Below are 17,104 nucleotides of genomic sequence, written 5' to 3' on the forward strand. Positions count from 1 at the left end.
ACCAAACCATTCAACAATCCTTGAGGCTGCAATATTCTATCGATCCAACCATCATTTTGTCCCACAGTTACATCAAATATTTTTGTTATACCCTCATTTTCAGATTCTGACAAATCTTAAACCAAGCATGATCTTTCTTTATCTTCATTACAAGCTTCAATTGATAAATCAAAATGAAATGATTCTAACATACATTTATTTAGAACTTCTGAATGTGAAGAATCATTCTTAGCGCTTTCTTGTGCAAAACTGAAAGTTGTATATTCTAGCTGCAAGTTAATCTGGAAATCTTCATCTTTACAATTTTTTGGGACAAATCCACTTTCACTGGCCTCAAAATTGAAAGTCTTCATTTCTAGCGAAGAAAAAGATTCCAACATATCTTCACCTTCCAGGCTCACAACTTCTCTATTGTTTTCTTGATCATCTTTGTCTGCTAAAGCTTGCTTTGTAACAGGTGTGCATGATGATTCTTTTTCCCCATTACAGATACTTGACAAAGAAATTTCATGCTTTTCACTTTCAGCTTGCCGTAACCTTTCTCTTTGTTGTTGATTAGGATTCCAAGCCTTTGATGTCTTGACCAAGGTTGGCTCAAGATCTCTTTCTCCAAAAATCGAGAAGATATAAGAAATTGACTCTTCATTTTCTGATTTTTCTTTTAATCTTTCTACAATAGATATAGTCTTTTGCTCATGATTTTTGAGGTTGTGATACCTTTGATACACACTTTTCAGCAACAAGGCGGATTTGTGATCTTTAGCAGGATCTACTTTACTCTTTTCAGCTTCACAAATACTTTGCTTATAAGCATTCCAGAGGTATTGCAACATTGGGTCATTTTCAGCCATTATTTCTTCAACAGTAGGTTTCTTTCTCAATTGCTCTCTTGGTTGGATTTCTTCATGGAACGACTTTTGGGCAACAAGAGATTCTTCATCATCATTATCCCTTAACTCCTCTTCCAGCTGCAATATTTTCCTTGCATAAACTTACAAAACTCTTATCTTTTCTTTCAATTCTTTTAATTTGTGGAATCTGACGCAAAGACTTCTCCATAGAAGAGTGGATGGATGATCATCTTCCACACATATTATTTCTAACAACATGAGAAATACTTTCTTTATAATGCTCCAAGAAGTCATACAGTACTTTATCATCTATTTCAATAATTTCCAAGATCGAAGGATGAGGTCTTTTCCGTTTTCTCATTGCTCTGGTTTTGAGCATGATGTTTATATACAAAGTCACCAATCTCCTGCATAGAGATAAATCTAAAAATATGAGGAAACAAAATGTACTGATCTTTGATTTCGAGTCCCCAACAGAGTCGCCAAAAATCTGTTAGTTAACATATTTGTCCTTCTAAAATAACTATACAAATACACTCAAAATGCCCAGAATGAAGGACAAAAAACACTAACAATTGGATAGATTATCATTGAAGTGATAATCTTCCTTTGAATTGAGAGGTACAACTCCCTCTTAGAAGGTTTACATTGAATTAAATTGCTGATATGTTTTTAACCAGAAAGCAATAAAGGAAAATAACATTCATCCATAGCCATGAAAATGAATGCCAAAAATTTACAAAACAAATATAAATGAAGACCATTAAATCAAAGTTTAATTGTCTGCACTTATGGATAACATTTGAACTAAAAACTAACAGAGAATGTTGTTACTCCAATATGACTTACTTTCAAGCACATAGTCTTGTAATTAATCCACATACACAATCGATTATAGTAGAAAAGACATTAATAAACAACTGCAAAGGCTCAAAGTCCAGCTACAATCATGAGAAGAATATCAACAACACAAAGATTGAAGATATCATCTGCATTCTACTCATGTCTAAAAATCAACTCAAAGATTGATATTTTCTGTACAAAACATTGCTTAGAAAAACTTCAAATCCTCCCTTACAATTACAAATCCACTCCTTCTCACCCACCAGATGCTAGAAGAAAAGAAAAGAAAAACCTCGCCTCTTTCAATGATTTTGCAATAAATAGCTACATGAGATCTTTATTTAGTTTTATAACCGAATCTTGAAAAACCTTTTAACTTTTACTTTTCACTTTCCCCATTACTCTTATTTATAGCATCAAATATTTACAAACATTAGAAATATAATTCTCTAAAGTTTATAAGAATATTTGGATAGGTGGCACTTGAATATTTTAACCCAAAATGAAAATATTATTTATGCTGGGCGGATTGAAAATGTTTGTGACAGTCAAAATCTGTCTCGGTGCGGGGGCCGTAACTATTGTTTGCATTGTTGGATCTTTCTCAATTTTGGATATGTTAACTGAAACCTAGTTTTTTGCATTCTGACCAGAAAAATTTAAAAAATAATGTCTGAGTCAAAATATATGTGCTACTGTGTGCGAGTCTATATGACTGTCATAAAATTAGACTTGTCAAAATAATGTTCTCAGTGATTTTCACATCTTCTGCTCTCAAACACACTGCACCATAACTTCCTTATCAGGTTGTATGTGGAGTACCTTGCTCATCATTATTTTTTCCCAAGGTCACAAATATTTTTTTTGTAGATTATGTGCATTGTTTCTCTTTGCACGCGCGACATCTAGATATGCTCGTGGTGCTTTCCTTGGGATTTCTACATGATTGCAGTAAGTGCCACCCATGTTTTGGTTATGATGACTTTCCAACCACTTCCTAAAACAAAGCTGCTTAACACCGTTGATAACTAGTCGAATACATGTTAGTTGATTAAGTGCCAAAACAAGAGCTATTGCAACCATTTTTGTTTACAACTCCAATGCTGTGTATAAACGCTGATTTCTTTGAAATTATCATTGACCTTCTATAGATTTTGATCATTATAGATATAGTCGAGATGAACAATGATAATCCATATGGGATTAAAATCCATCTAAAGTATTTGAGTTGCCTTGTTGTGACAACTTTTGAACTTGACCCTGCCAAACCATCTGTACCTGGTGGAACAGTTGAATTGCTTAAACTCTATCATACTTGATTGAAATTTTGAACTTGATTGAATTGAATGAACCCGACTGAACTAGTTCAAGGGGGTTCAATGGTTTAGAGAGTTTTAAAGACATTCTTTTTCACTTAACTAGAATTTAACACACAACTTTAAAGGGAAAAAAGTCTGTGGAGACATGATACACAACTAGAGGGGCCTGACTTAAAATTTTTCAATTGGGTGGACCACAAGTGGGCCAACCGTTACATAATTGACTGATAAAAGGTTGACAATTGTTGGAGCTATACCTCAATCTTGTTGTACCCATGTTTGAAGAGGGGTGTTGTCAAGAGTTACTAATTGGGAACTTTCAAGGCAAGGAGTCCTTTTACATGTCCCTAGGCATACCAATTCAATGAATTTGAAACAATGATTTAAGATCATAAACAAACATGCAAGGATGTTTAAGACCATGTTTGTTATGATACAGTGCTATATATCATGAATTGTTTACACCATGATTTCTTAATTGGACCTTGGTGAGTTATAATGAATCAAATGTTGCCCTTCAATACCATGAAACAACACACAACTTATGCAAACATGTACTATATAACCTCACAATGTCTCGCAAGTAGAGCTGTCATAGACCCAATTAAAGAAAATATCTATAAAAGTTGAGGGTTTAGATGTATACTTGTGAAAATGATGGGCCAATTCCACAACCTCAAGTTTGAAATTGATTCCTAGGGATGATTGATAACACACATATGTTGCAATGGGTACAATCATAAATATTGATGTAATGTTCCTTAGATGATACTCTAATGACATATAAATGCTTTCTAGTTGATGGATGGATCCTATAAATTAATTCAAGGTTTGTCTTTCTCTACACCATAATATTACAATTTAAAAATTCCATACTTGAGTTTGCGGGCAATTACTAGTTTAAAGTAATTCAACACGAACCTATATTTAAATTTGAATTTAAAAAATTGTAATTATAAATATGTTTGAATTAAATTCAAAATCAAATATATAAATTTAGCCAAATTAAAGAATAAAATACATAAAAATTAACTCAAATCTCAATAAATAATAATCAATTTGTAAATTTCTATCAGATGAATTTGTTCAATGATTAGGGGAAGGGGCCTAGTTACTGCCCATGTTCAAATGAGTGTTCACTCCTTGCTCACCCAACCCATAATTACTAACTTTAAAGAAACCCCCAAAATAATAATTAAAAGCCCATTGATAAATTTCACATGTACCGATAGCCGCCCACTTGTACTCCTAGTAGTGGAAATTTGTAGACTTAATTGGAGGAGTTTGCAACTTTATTGGTACCCATAATGTATGACTATTGGGGCATTTGTGCATATTGGTAAAAAATAGTTATTGGAGGAAAATGTATTGGTTCTTGGAGGAAAATGTATTGGTTCTTAGAAGAATATGTATTCGATTAGTTTTACAATTTTTGAGATGGTTGTAGTACATGGTTATTGAAGTATCTTTAAGTAGGTATCAGGTGACACTTCTAAATGACACTTTTTGATCCTTATGTACATAGTAAATCCACAACGTTGGTTTTGACTACCTAGAAGTTAAAACAATAGCTATAAACAATTAAGTGACATATTAAAACATTAAAAGAAATAGTCAAAAATCCAATATACCATTTAAGAACTGAGAATGTGTAAAGTTAATTATAACGAATGCTTAATTACATTTACCTACATATAAAACTTTGAAATTTAAAACATTTGTGACCATAACCGTGATCTCCACCTAACGGAAATCCCCTTCCCTAAAAATTAATGGACGACTTAAAATTCTCATTCTTTTCAGACCACCAAACAAAATTACAAATTCTGTCAGCAAAAATTCCGTACGAGCCTTCAAATCAGGAAAGAAGATTCTCGCATATAAATGAGCCAATTCTTGCTAATTTCATATTACAAGCAAATTCAAATTGGGCATGAAAGCAGGAAAGTTTTCAACACGCATATTCACTCAAATTTCAGCCGTCTTTTTTTCTGATCCAACATGGTGAGTAGTGAGTTTCAAATTCCTCTGTGCATTCGCATTTTATAATAAAAGATGTCAATTGTTGGATGGATGGATGTTTCTTTTTGGGAATTCAGCTTCTGTATCGAGTGAATTGCAAAGATTGTGGGCTTTCTTTTTCGAATTCCGATTTTTCTTTCTTGAATTTCCTTTTAAGGTATCGCCGTAGCATAGTATTGTCCTGTAGTTCAGAATGTCTTATACTATAAAGATGGAAATGGAGGATAAACGTAGTTTTATCTCTGGTTTGCTTCTGCTACCATTATAGTCATAATCACTTCCTTTATACCCACTAACTTTCTGAGTGACTTTAAGCATTCACGTGATAGTTATTTACATGCTAAACATATTTAAAAAAACAGAAAAAAGGCTTTCAGACAATGATGACAGGAAACAGAAGGTGTCAAAATCAATGAGACGTACAGTAAGAGATATTCTGCCGGATAGAAGCACTCATATTATAGATTTGTTTCACCGCTGACTTTGTTTCTAGTTTTCATAATCGTACATGTTTTTGTTTTGTTTTATTTTGTTTAGAGATGTTTAAGCTGCTCTCTTAACTTATTGTATTATATTATATCTCTAGTCCCATTATCTTTGGCGGATATTTGTGGACAGTAATAATAATTTATTTTTAAGAAAACTGGATTGCAAGGAAACATGTAAGCTCCTTTGCCGATGTGTGAATGTCAGGGGAGATAGGGTTAGTTAGATATGTGTAACTTTGTATTTGCTGAAGAAGAATTCATGGAAGAATCCCGTTTCTTGCAATCTTTGTAGATGTGTTTTTTTGGGAAGGTTTATTTTGTTTTGCATAGTTTGGATTCTTCGAACGCCTGCATTAGTTTGACTTTTCCTTAATTTATTATCTAAGTTGCCAGATCGGGTTTGGGCACTGGTTCGGGTTCGAGAAGTACACTGGTACGACAAAATTTTGAAAAGAGGTTTGGGTGCATTAGTTAAAAACAATGTAAAAATTATATAGCCTAGAAGCATGAAGATTAGAATGTCACATAGTATCATATAAACAACAAAACCAACATAAACTTGTGATCATAGCATCATAGCTCATCATATACATCAAGTTCAATATCAAAATGACAAAATAATAATATCGAGTTCAAGTATCATTGTTTCAACAATTGGAACTATAGTTTTAATTTTGAAACTTTAATCATCACATGGATTCTCTAATTCATCAACATCATCATTTTCATCCTCCTCGTCCTCCTCATCATTGACATTGACATTGACATTAGAAGAACCAATGCCAATGTCACTTGCACTATAAGTTTGCTTGCTTTCCGAGTCATCAAATGCAACAAGCTGAGAAGTGGAAGCATCCAAATCAGTATGCTCTGGCTCTATACCCCACATCTTCGTCTCCCCTTGCTTGGAGTCATGTTGCTTGTGTGAAAGAAGACGCAAGTTGGAATGCACATATACTAAATTCTCCATTCTTTTTTATTGCAATTTATTGCGCTTTACTAAGTGTATGAAAGAGTATGTGCTCCAATTTCTTTCTGATGCAGATGAACTAGCAGCCTATGAAGATAAAGTAACAATTATAGTTATAAATTTATAAAATTAAAAATTACTAGCAACCTATGAAGAAAAAGTAAACTATAAATAAAACTTACTTGTGATAAATTTTAATTAATTAAACTTACTTCTGATAAAACTTTGACTACGAGGGGTTGTAGGTTTTGGAAGCATGTGCCATGAAAGTACCACCAACTATGAGCATCCTTCTTGAATCTATGACAAAGAGTGTCAACACTTAGACCATTTTTGTTTGCAAATTTTATGAACTCATTTGTAATCACATCTCGCTTATTCTGCCTTGTACCCATTAGACACTTCTAAATCTCTCCATGGTGCAAGCCTTCTTGGTTGATCAATAAATTGATTGCTATAGTACTTTGATGTCAAGGCATAGGCAAGAAGATGCAAAGGAGTGATCATCTTATTCCACCTTTCTACAACAATTGCTTCCACTTGTTTGAAGAATTTCTCCTCGGGGTTTTGTTTTTTTGCATTTATAATGCACTTTATTTTTTCAAGCATTGAGTCAATACCATCATAAATCTCTCCATTGCAAGGCCTATCCATGTTAGTGTAGCGAATCATGCTCATCCCATCATCTCAAGATTTCACCATGACTCATCCAATATCTTGACCCTAATTCTTGCTGCCCTTTCATTGCTGCTTTGCTTCCATATATCCCAATTTTGGCTGATCACCATATTGCAAAGTGCCACTTTAACTTTCATAAGTCGTCTCAAGACGATTGTGTTTGATGCAAAACAAGTCTCAACAACCTATAACACAAATTAATGCCAAAACGATAAGAAAAAAGTCAAACTTTAAAGAAGAATACACATTATAGCTTACACAATCAATTATGAACATAGAAAATAAAAAAATTGAAAATGTAAAATTAAATTACTATTTCACTTACCTTCAATAGCTCCAAACTCGAAAAAGATCTAAAAATCCCTTTGAGACATGTTGTGGTTTGTGATGAACATCTGGATGTCTTCAGCCCCTGCATACACTTGTTTGATCCAATCAATTTTATTCTCAATCTTTTGTAGCATAAGATTGAGTGAATGGACCGCACAAGGTGCCCAAAGGATGTGATGATAGCATTCCTCAACCAACAAACCAGCAGCTCTACAATTTTTTGTGTTGCTCGTTATGAATTGAACAACATTGTGGGGTCCCACTATCTCAATGGCAAAAATGAGAATATTTGCAATAAATTGCCCATATTTTACATGACCCTTACAATCCGCAACTTTAAAAAACATTGCCCCTTTAGGGGACACTGCTATGACATTGATCAAGGGACGATTTTTATAATCTTTCCACCCATTTGAAACAATTGATGCACCTGTCTTAGCCCATGAATCCCTTATGGGCTTCATTGCATCTTCACCCCCCTTCACCTCTCTTTCCAATAAGGTTCCATGTACCTTCTCATAGCCTAGGCCCTTATACCCTCTTGGAGCTTCATTAACACTTTTCACCATTTTTTTCCAATATGGGGAGCGAACAACATTGAAAGCCAACCCATTTGCATGCATGCATCTTGCTACATCTTGGTTGGCAATGTCTCAACTCTCATTTTGAAATGGGGTTTCTAGAGGCCCCTTTGATCTTTTGCGTGCAATGGGTGCTTCATTTTCGGGCTCAGCTGTGGAAAAGAAGGGGTGGTTTTCTACTACAACATTGGGATTAGATGGGGGCCGCATTCCCTTTGTTTTTTTCGAGCGGTTTGATTTAATCTACGGGCTTCTCTTTCTTTTCTTCTTCATACTTTCTAATATATTTTAACATCGTCTCTTGTGGTATAGGCACACCATTTTTTCCAGGGCATTTTTTGATGCCTCTTCTTGGTATTCCACACAAATAACCTACCACCTGATAATATGAACTATTACGTTCTACATCACATCCTTGGCATTTTCAATGGAATCCCCCACCTCCTGGAAGCGGTCGTATAATGTTAACCATAGGGGAGAATTTGGATTTGTTCTTTGTTTTGGTTGTTCATTTGTGCCTATGGAGGAAGAGGTAGATGCTATCTAGTTCCTATGGCAAGAAATAATATGAACACATTCAAAAACAAAAACAAAAACAAAGTAATGAAAAAAAAAGAGGTAAACTAAAACAAATGAATTATGAAACAAAAATGGTTGAAAAAAAATAAAAAATGTACAAAAACCTACCGCTTTTAGCCAATGGAAGCTTGGAAATGTGTAGAAATGTTGCTGCACAACACTTGTTCAAGCTTAAAAAATCAACCTTCAACTCCTATTTGCTCAACTTGCAATGAAAAATTTGATGTTTGCAAAACAAATGAGGAGAAATGAACTAAATGTATGTTTTGAATGTCACTTTTAGGGTTTTAGTTTTCATTTCCAAGTGGTGGATTTCAAAAAATTATTAATTTTTGCAAAAAACTTTCAGTTTTTGGGCCGTTGGATGTTCGGGTTTGCCCTGAGTTTGCTTGGGTTCTTCATGGGTTCGCCTAGGCCGAACCGGTCTGCCTGGGTGCGAACCCTGGCCGGACCCATAGGCAGACCAAACTAGGATCCGAACCCACACTGAACCGGATTGGTACCGGGGGCTTGGAGGGTTGGACCCTACAACTTAGTTTATTATTATAAGTAAATTGAAAACATATTTATATGTTATAAATTTTTTAAGGTATTGGTAAAATGTAATAATTGCCTTTGATTACTATTTTTTTTTTCATTTCATAACTATTAATTTAGAAGTGTTAACTTCAAAACCTTTCAACTATAATCATGGCAGCAACTCTATGCTACCGCTTAGATACTCACACTAGAATGTGGTAAGTCCCCAACGTTAGGGTCATCCCTATGCTTAGACCTAATCCTCAAGGATTCATTTGTGATGACCTTGCCTATGTATCTGAGTTGGGAATCAGAGTCTTTGTAGTTTGTACATCAAGGATAAAGAGAATTCATCCTCCCCTCTTCTATGAGAACTTTGATCTCACTTTTAAATCACATCTATTCATTGTTTAATTCAATTACCGTAGAATGATAACAAACACATTCTAATCAAGTGGCAGTTCCATGCCAAGATTAGTGTATAGATATAGACAAAACCACATAGGGACCATATCGTTTCAACATCCCATGTTCTAAAAGTGATTGCTCAAACATACATCATTTATACACATGGCTAGCTCTTGCTTGTGTTGCACTTACATAGGTGATTAGCTATTAAACACCTCACAAATACCCACGAGGTTCAGCTTAGGCATGTGTCATCTATACACAAGGTGACTGGCGCATACCCTCACCATAGGTAAATATAGTGACTAACTTAGGCATCCAACACATATACACAATTTGATTAACTTAACAATCTCACAAGTCCACCAAGTGATCAGATAGCAAAAGGAAGTATTTGTACCTTAATGCAAGCATTATTTCCTTCTCCTAACCCACTAACACTTAAGCCCACAAGTACATTTCATCCAAGAAAGGAATGTTGGTGCATCACATGTTGCACCATGAGTCCCATCCTTTTCCCCAATTCTTTGCACCAATTGTGATAATGGAAAAGCATCTCATACTACTTACAATCATGATTGGATAAGGTGTAAGCATAACAACGCACATTACTAATGCCAGTTTTGAACACTTGAGACGAGTAGATTCTGACATCCATCATCAATATGCTATTGATGAAACCCTGTCTAAACCCCATAAAATTGGGTAGTTCTTGATATTTATCACCTACATGCTATTGGTGAAAGCCAACCAACCCTATGATATGGCCAAAATCTTCTTTTGTTAGAGCACACTCATACTCTTGTCACATTGGAGCAATGATAACGTTATCTATAATTGGATCATAGGTTTTACGGATTCACTGATCATTTCACAATGAATGGGACAAGCTACGTTAAGAAACAATTATCCTCTAACTATGCCCTTATAGAGCCCTTTACTCAGACCTAGTTGTGATGCAAAAAGTCAGCTCCTATATTAATCTTAGATCAACATTGTGACACCAGAGAGTACAAAGGCATTGATATAAAACACATTGTTTGAAGGGTTTACACCCTAGTCTAGTTAATCCAACTACATTACTGCAAAGGGATCTGTTACAGTATACAACTGTCTTATAGGTCTTGGGGTCAATTTACCAATACATAAGTAACACATTAAATCTCCACATGCACATGCACACACATACAAACTTATAAAGAATCGAAGTACTGATACATAAGTAACACATTAAATCCACACACGCACACATATAAACTAATACAAACTTATAAAGAATCAATTTCCATTCACTTCATTCAATTATTATTTGGAAACACATTATTTAATAGACATGATAAAGTCCATAAATATAATGCTAGACAATATTCTAGTTGTGAGTGAATACATATTTGGTATATTCTAATCATAAGGCTTAGCACATAATTATCCACCAATAGACATAAAGACAAAATACCATACCGTATTGGTAATACTTTTCAATAATTGCTCATAGTTGGCTAAGATCATCCTAAGAGCTCATTCCTAGAGTCAACATAGATCCCAATACATAATAAGAAGTAGACCATCCATACATACTAAGAGTTGTTCACATCCTTAAATCATAAAGACTTAAGATGACATTGTTATTAATGCGATTTTGTAGGTTTCCTTAATTCCTTCGTAGACAAATCATGGCCAAGTTTATCATGCCCTTATTTCTTGAAAGAATACACCTCACCAAGTTTGGAGGCCAACCTAGACTATCATTGCGGTTTGCATTGAGGTTGATGGGGAGATTACCTCTAATATTATTTGAATTAAAACAATCAACATTTGCATATTTTAAATAAACTATAGATTCTCCACTTTTCTCTTGGTAGAAAGAAAATTAATACTAGCAAAATATACTAATAGCAAACTATTGAAACGTAATTAACTAATAGACCAATTTTGATAAATGTTTTACCATAATTTTCTGCCAGAAGATAAATTCTTCATCATAAAGGGATGGTTGTGGCAGCATCAACAAGTGAACTCTTTTTGCCTACTTTCTCTGAAATCTCCTTTTATCTTTTGTTGGTATCCTCATTTTATTATTATTTATATAATAATGCATGATAATGGATTATATTCTCCCTCTTCTAAAAGGCATCATTCTCTTTGATTGTTGAATGCAATCATAGTTGCATTTCCACAATTTTGGGAAAGCATGCCCTCTATGCACTTACATTCCTATCTTATTCCAGGTGTTGACTATGAATATTTCTCATTGGGACAAATTGCACCCTCACTTCACATTTTCAACAACATCCCCTCTTCTCACAAAAACTTGCTATCCTTGATGCTTTGATGGATGCCTATAATCTGTTCCTAACCTCTCATTTTGGCACTTGCAAGGAGGATGTTGGCAAGGGTCATGGAGTCTTGCTTGCAACTGCCAATTGCATTTTCTTGAAATTTTCTAAAGCCTTTTCAACAAACTAGTTTGTGTAGATCTTGCAATCATGGTATTCCATGAGATCACATTTCCTCAAGGGATTTCATCCAAGGCATTTTTTTGTCTTTTTTGTGCTTCCATCTTCTCCTATGTTGTCTACCTATTTATTTCATAAGTGAGATGTAATGGACAAGAAACATGCTCTCAAAGTATGGTATCTTCCATTATAGACACGATGATATGCCTAAAAAATTCCTACAGTCATAGCAACAACCACTAGGTGACATGATAAAATTCGGTAGCAAAAACTTCCGCTCCTCAAGATGGTGTGGACCAAGAGACCACAAAGATGTCGTTGCCCAAAACAAAAAGCAACTATTAACAAGAGCACGAACCGAATAGGCATTATACCCAAACCCATGTATGTAGAAAAAATGGCCAAGGATACAAAACAAAAAGCTAAGTTGCTGGTCTGGGTATTGAAACGAGAACCGGGTACAGTGGTATGACAATTTTTTCTCCCTTGGGTATGGGTATGGGAATATATATTATTATGTTTAAAAATATTATTTATAAAAACAGTGATACTCATTATTGCCAAAAATAGAATATTTAAATACCTAATATTCATAATTTGCAAAAATGAAAATACTAGTCTCAAAATGTCATTTCACAACGAAAATTCAAATTCAAATTAATATTTAATATTCATATTCTTCTTCATCAAAAGCATAAAGATCAAGTGCAGAAATTGGTTCAATTTCATTTTGCAAACATTTAACATAATGCCAAATCATTAACAATACAAGGAAAGTGATTTCACAAAACATAAGCAAACGTCTGCTACATACGCATAATGTAAATCAACTGAAATCAATCTCATTAATGCTGATATAAAGTTTATAACCTCATGTTCATAGGTACAACTCACAAATGCAACTGAAATGATATTTAATTCCTTGTTTGCTAGCATATTTTGATCTAAAATGCTGTTACAAAGTTATGATACAGTTGGGACTGGATGGATAAAGGACATGGCATACCCAAAATGATGAAGACTGTATTGACTTTCAGAGAAGCACAAAAAAATAATAATTTGTTTTCCTACCAGAAATCATTTGAGATATTACATTTTTATAGGAAGAAGTCTTCTTTAATTTGCTCTCGTATGGTTTTGACTAATCCTAGAACTAGGGAGTTGTTAAAACAACTCGTAACAAATGAATAACAAGCTGAGCACTAACATTGACTTCCAACATTCCCCCCCTTAGTGTGAACCTGGTAAGAACCCAGAGCCTTTATTTGCAGTAAGCCCTACTCTCATGATCTTGATTCAAAACGAAAGGTACCTCCCATCAACCTTTCATGGTTTTCACATAGGCTTACCACAAACTTGGATATGAATAGGAACCCATCAACTGTCCATCTCGTGTGGTTTTCTAGATCCTCCCACAAATTCTTTCAAGATCCATGAACTGACTTACTCTGTGCTTTTGTTCGCTACTATGCTTGTACATCATGGAAGTTATATAGAAATCAACATACATATCACAAATATGAAAAACACATTCATTAAGAACACAATGTTCTTAACTATAGTCACTGTTATAAATCGCTACCACTCGATCTTGAACAACATAGATAGCCGCCACTGCCACTGGAAGCTTCCCTTAACTCTAGTCATTTTCGCATGAAATGGGAATGGAACATTAGCTATTGTTCCCCTCCACAATGTGAAATTCCACTTATTCATACAACCAGGAACAATGAAAAACAAATCATACAATGCTGCATACTAGAAAATAAAATGCCACCAAAGCTGATGAGCAGCCCCGTCGTTGGTGACTAACTTCATCACTAGGACATGATAGCTCTTCATCATTGGCATGGCTTTCCCAATCAATTTCTTCAGCTATGGATGATGATCCAGTTTATCATCTAGTAGATCTTGGGCCCTCTTCTTACAATTCAAAATTACATGTCCTATTTCATTACAATAGAAACACTTGATTTTTCCTTTTGAAGGAATATGCTTTGATTTGTACTTGTCTTTTCTTGCTTTGTTATGTACAAATAAGACCTCTTCAGATTTTGAGTCTTCATTATGGTCAAGTAGAGTTGATATTACCCCTTAAAGACTAATGGTTACCTTGCTTAATGTGAACACCATTCGTGACATACTTTTAGTCAAACTATTCAAAAGAATTGCTTTGGCGTCATCATCTTTTCCTTTTTTTTAATCCTAGCTCGCTGATTTAGGAGAGAGTGAATCTTACTTATATGATCTGCCATTTTTGTACTTTTTTCCATCTTCAATCCATACAATCTTTGCTTCAATGTCGTTTTTGCAATATCTGCTTCAGATCCAAAGAGCTTATTTAATGACTCCCAAATCTCTTTTGTCGATTTCGCAAAATCCACATGGTGTAAATATGCTTTTGATAAGCCGAGACCAATAGTTCCCAAAGCTTTTTGATCTTTGATATTCCACTTCGTGAGTTCGTTTTGCATCAATTGGTATGATTGAGTTTGGTTTGACAACATCCCAAAGATCCTTTTCTATCAAGTGTAGTTGCATCTGTATTTGCCATTTATGAAAGTCTCTACCATCGAATTTCTCGATGAAACTTAATTTGTCCATGACTACTTTTTTTAATCAACGGTGTCAGATTCCATTGATAATGCACCTTGACTACAAATATAAAAATAAACACGAATGACAAAAAAAAAGGTACAACTCCCATAAACCAAACAAACTACACTACCATAATACCTTTGGGGAATCACTGTCTCGCACAAGCATTGATTATAACTTGTGATGCTTCCTTTGTATGGTGAATTTGCAATGCCTCTCCAAAGACAAAAAAACACTCAGCCAAATAAAAAAAAACGATTTGGAAGCTAAACCACTACCTTGGAAACAATCAGACCGATAACTACTTTCAAACAGCTAGAAATACCACAAAAGCCAACCACCTTTTCAAAATGCCGAGCAAGAATATTGGAAGTGCTAGAACGATGTTGAAAGGTTAATCGACCAATGTCACCAAAGTGGGTGTTACCACATGGATGAGTCGATAAACCTGATAAATGCAAGATGTGCTTGTATCAATAAATCCCCCGATTAGATTAATAGAAAGATGTTTCGATTTGAAACTATCTAACATCGAGCAAAACAACCAAACAATATGCCGAGCCAATTAAAAAATGATACTTCAATCAAAATAACTGAGGACCCTTGCATTAGCCAGTTGGTCTCCCTCAAAATGGCTGATCCAACTCAAAAGCTTGAACAAAAGATGCTACCATAGGAATTAAAGAGATTGGGTCCAAACAAAGACATGACCTCGGAAAACTAGGGTAATCTGCTAATAAAAAATTGATCGATCAACAACTAAAATATACACTGATCCAATAGCCCGATAGGAATCACTGTGCATTCTATTGTGCAGGTCTAGGTCTGTTGTCCTCATTTTTTGTTTCCAAAAATGAAGGACCACTACGATGAAATTTTTATGAAAAAATAAAAATTATTACTCTATGGCACGCTTCCCGAGGCAGAATTTTGACTAATCCTTGGACTGGCTTAATCCTCAGTCCGTTCTCGAACTACGTTTCAAATTTCGTCCAATTCTGGGTTCGTTTGCTATGCCTTTCCTTCAATTTCAGGTTTTAAAACCCAGACTGCAGGTGGAGAATTTTCTTCAAACTGCAAGTTTTAATGATATTCATTGTTGTGGTCTTTGTAGGGGAATTTTTGATCACTTACATGTGCATTTTTTATTTCAAATATGTCACTTGTAATTTATTTTAAGTTTCCCATTTAATGTTTTTATCTTTTTGTTGTTTTTTGGTCATTTTTAGTTAAAATAGGGGTTTTTTAGCTCAACTGCAAGTAAACTTGCAGTTTGTTCAAAAAACCCCTACTTTAATGGTTTTCACATGTAATAGGGATTTTAAATCCCCATTACATGTGTGCAAGTGTTTAATACTTGTTGTAGGGATTTTATTTCCCCCTTACAAGTATTTTTAAACTTGCAGTTTGTCTTTTAAAACCCGATTTTAACATAAAAGTTCATTTTTGACAATTTTTAACTTGTCATTTGTCCAAAAAAACCCGATTTTGGCTTAATGAGTGAAAAAGTGAGATTTTAAACTTGTTGTTTTATATCCAAAACCCGATTTTAAACATGAAAGAGGGAAAAGTGCAAATTGAACTTGTCATTTTATATCCCAAACCCGATTTGCTTCCTTTTGAAGAAAACGAACTTGTCATTTGTTTTTCAAAACCCGAAATGCAAGAGGGAAGCGATTTTGGACTTTTTCAAAGCGAAATTCGTGGATGAATCGTTGGATGAAGGAGGCGTTTTGGGTTTGCATCCTATCTTCTTGCATTTTTGGACATCTATCATGCCATTTCAAAGACAAATTCGCTGGTTTTTACCCTAAAAACAGCAACCACGTTTTTTCCTAACGTGAATCATTAATGCCACGTTTTGAGGGGTTGAATCTTTAACATTTCGCACACTCCTAAATCGTTTTGATCTTCCTTCCTAAGGCGTGGAGGGTAACAGAAGTTTCGCACCATTTAATGGTTCATTGAATGTGTAATGAATACCACGTTTTTCACAAAAACGTGACTCTCTTTGGCTGCGTTTTAATCCTTTGGCATTGTTACCTCTTCAAACACCTTTGGTGTTATTGCTTCAGCACATACCTTGATCGTTTTGCTTCAACAAACTTGAAATGAACACTTTCATTGGCATTTTACTCTTCCAAGTTTAAGATTGCTGCCATTTTTGGGGGCATTTTCACAAAAACGTGATAAGGGTTTAATAGTTCAGTTTTGCTTCTTCATCTCAAGAAGTATTGCATTGTTGGAGAAGCATTTTGATTTTCCAATCAAGGTATGTTCTTCCTTTCTTCTCTTCTTTTTATTATTTTCATGTTTTCTTCATTTTTCGTTATTTATTACATTCTTCGCATGTGTTGTTCTTCCCTTAAAATTGGTTTTCATGAAACAAATCTTCCCTTTGAAATGCAATTGTTAAATTGCATTATTCTTCTCAAAATTCCATCTTAGTTTGTATTCGGGAT

At 34.5% G+C, this 17,104-nt stretch overlaps 1 protein-coding gene across 3 annotated transcripts in view; it reads left to right on the forward strand.

The window, feature by feature from the left end:
* The first annotated feature begins 4,800 nt into the window (after positions 1-4,800).
* LOC131857168 (protein GID8 homolog) overlaps positions 4,801-17,104 on the forward strand; it is a 137,863-nt gene continuing 125,559 nt past the window's right edge. Inside the window, exon 1 of one of the 3 annotated variants that reach the window (XM_059209346.1) lies at positions 4,801-5,017. In XM_059209346.1, coding sequence (XP_059065329.1) covers positions 5,015-5,017 — 3 coding nt within the window. In that variant the 5' untranslated portion in view covers positions 4,801-5,014. Of the gene's footprint in view, positions 5,025-17,104 lie in introns of all 3 variants that reach the window. The other 2 variants (XM_059209347.1, XM_059209345.1) reach the window with 2 other exon arrangements.

The sequence above is a fragment of the Cryptomeria japonica genome, chromosome 7 (genome assembly GCF_030272615.1).
Source record: "Cryptomeria japonica chromosome 7, Sugi_1.0, whole genome shotgun sequence".
NCBI classification, from domain to species: domain Eukaryota; kingdom Viridiplantae; phylum Streptophyta; class Pinopsida; order Cupressales; family Cupressaceae; genus Cryptomeria; species Cryptomeria japonica.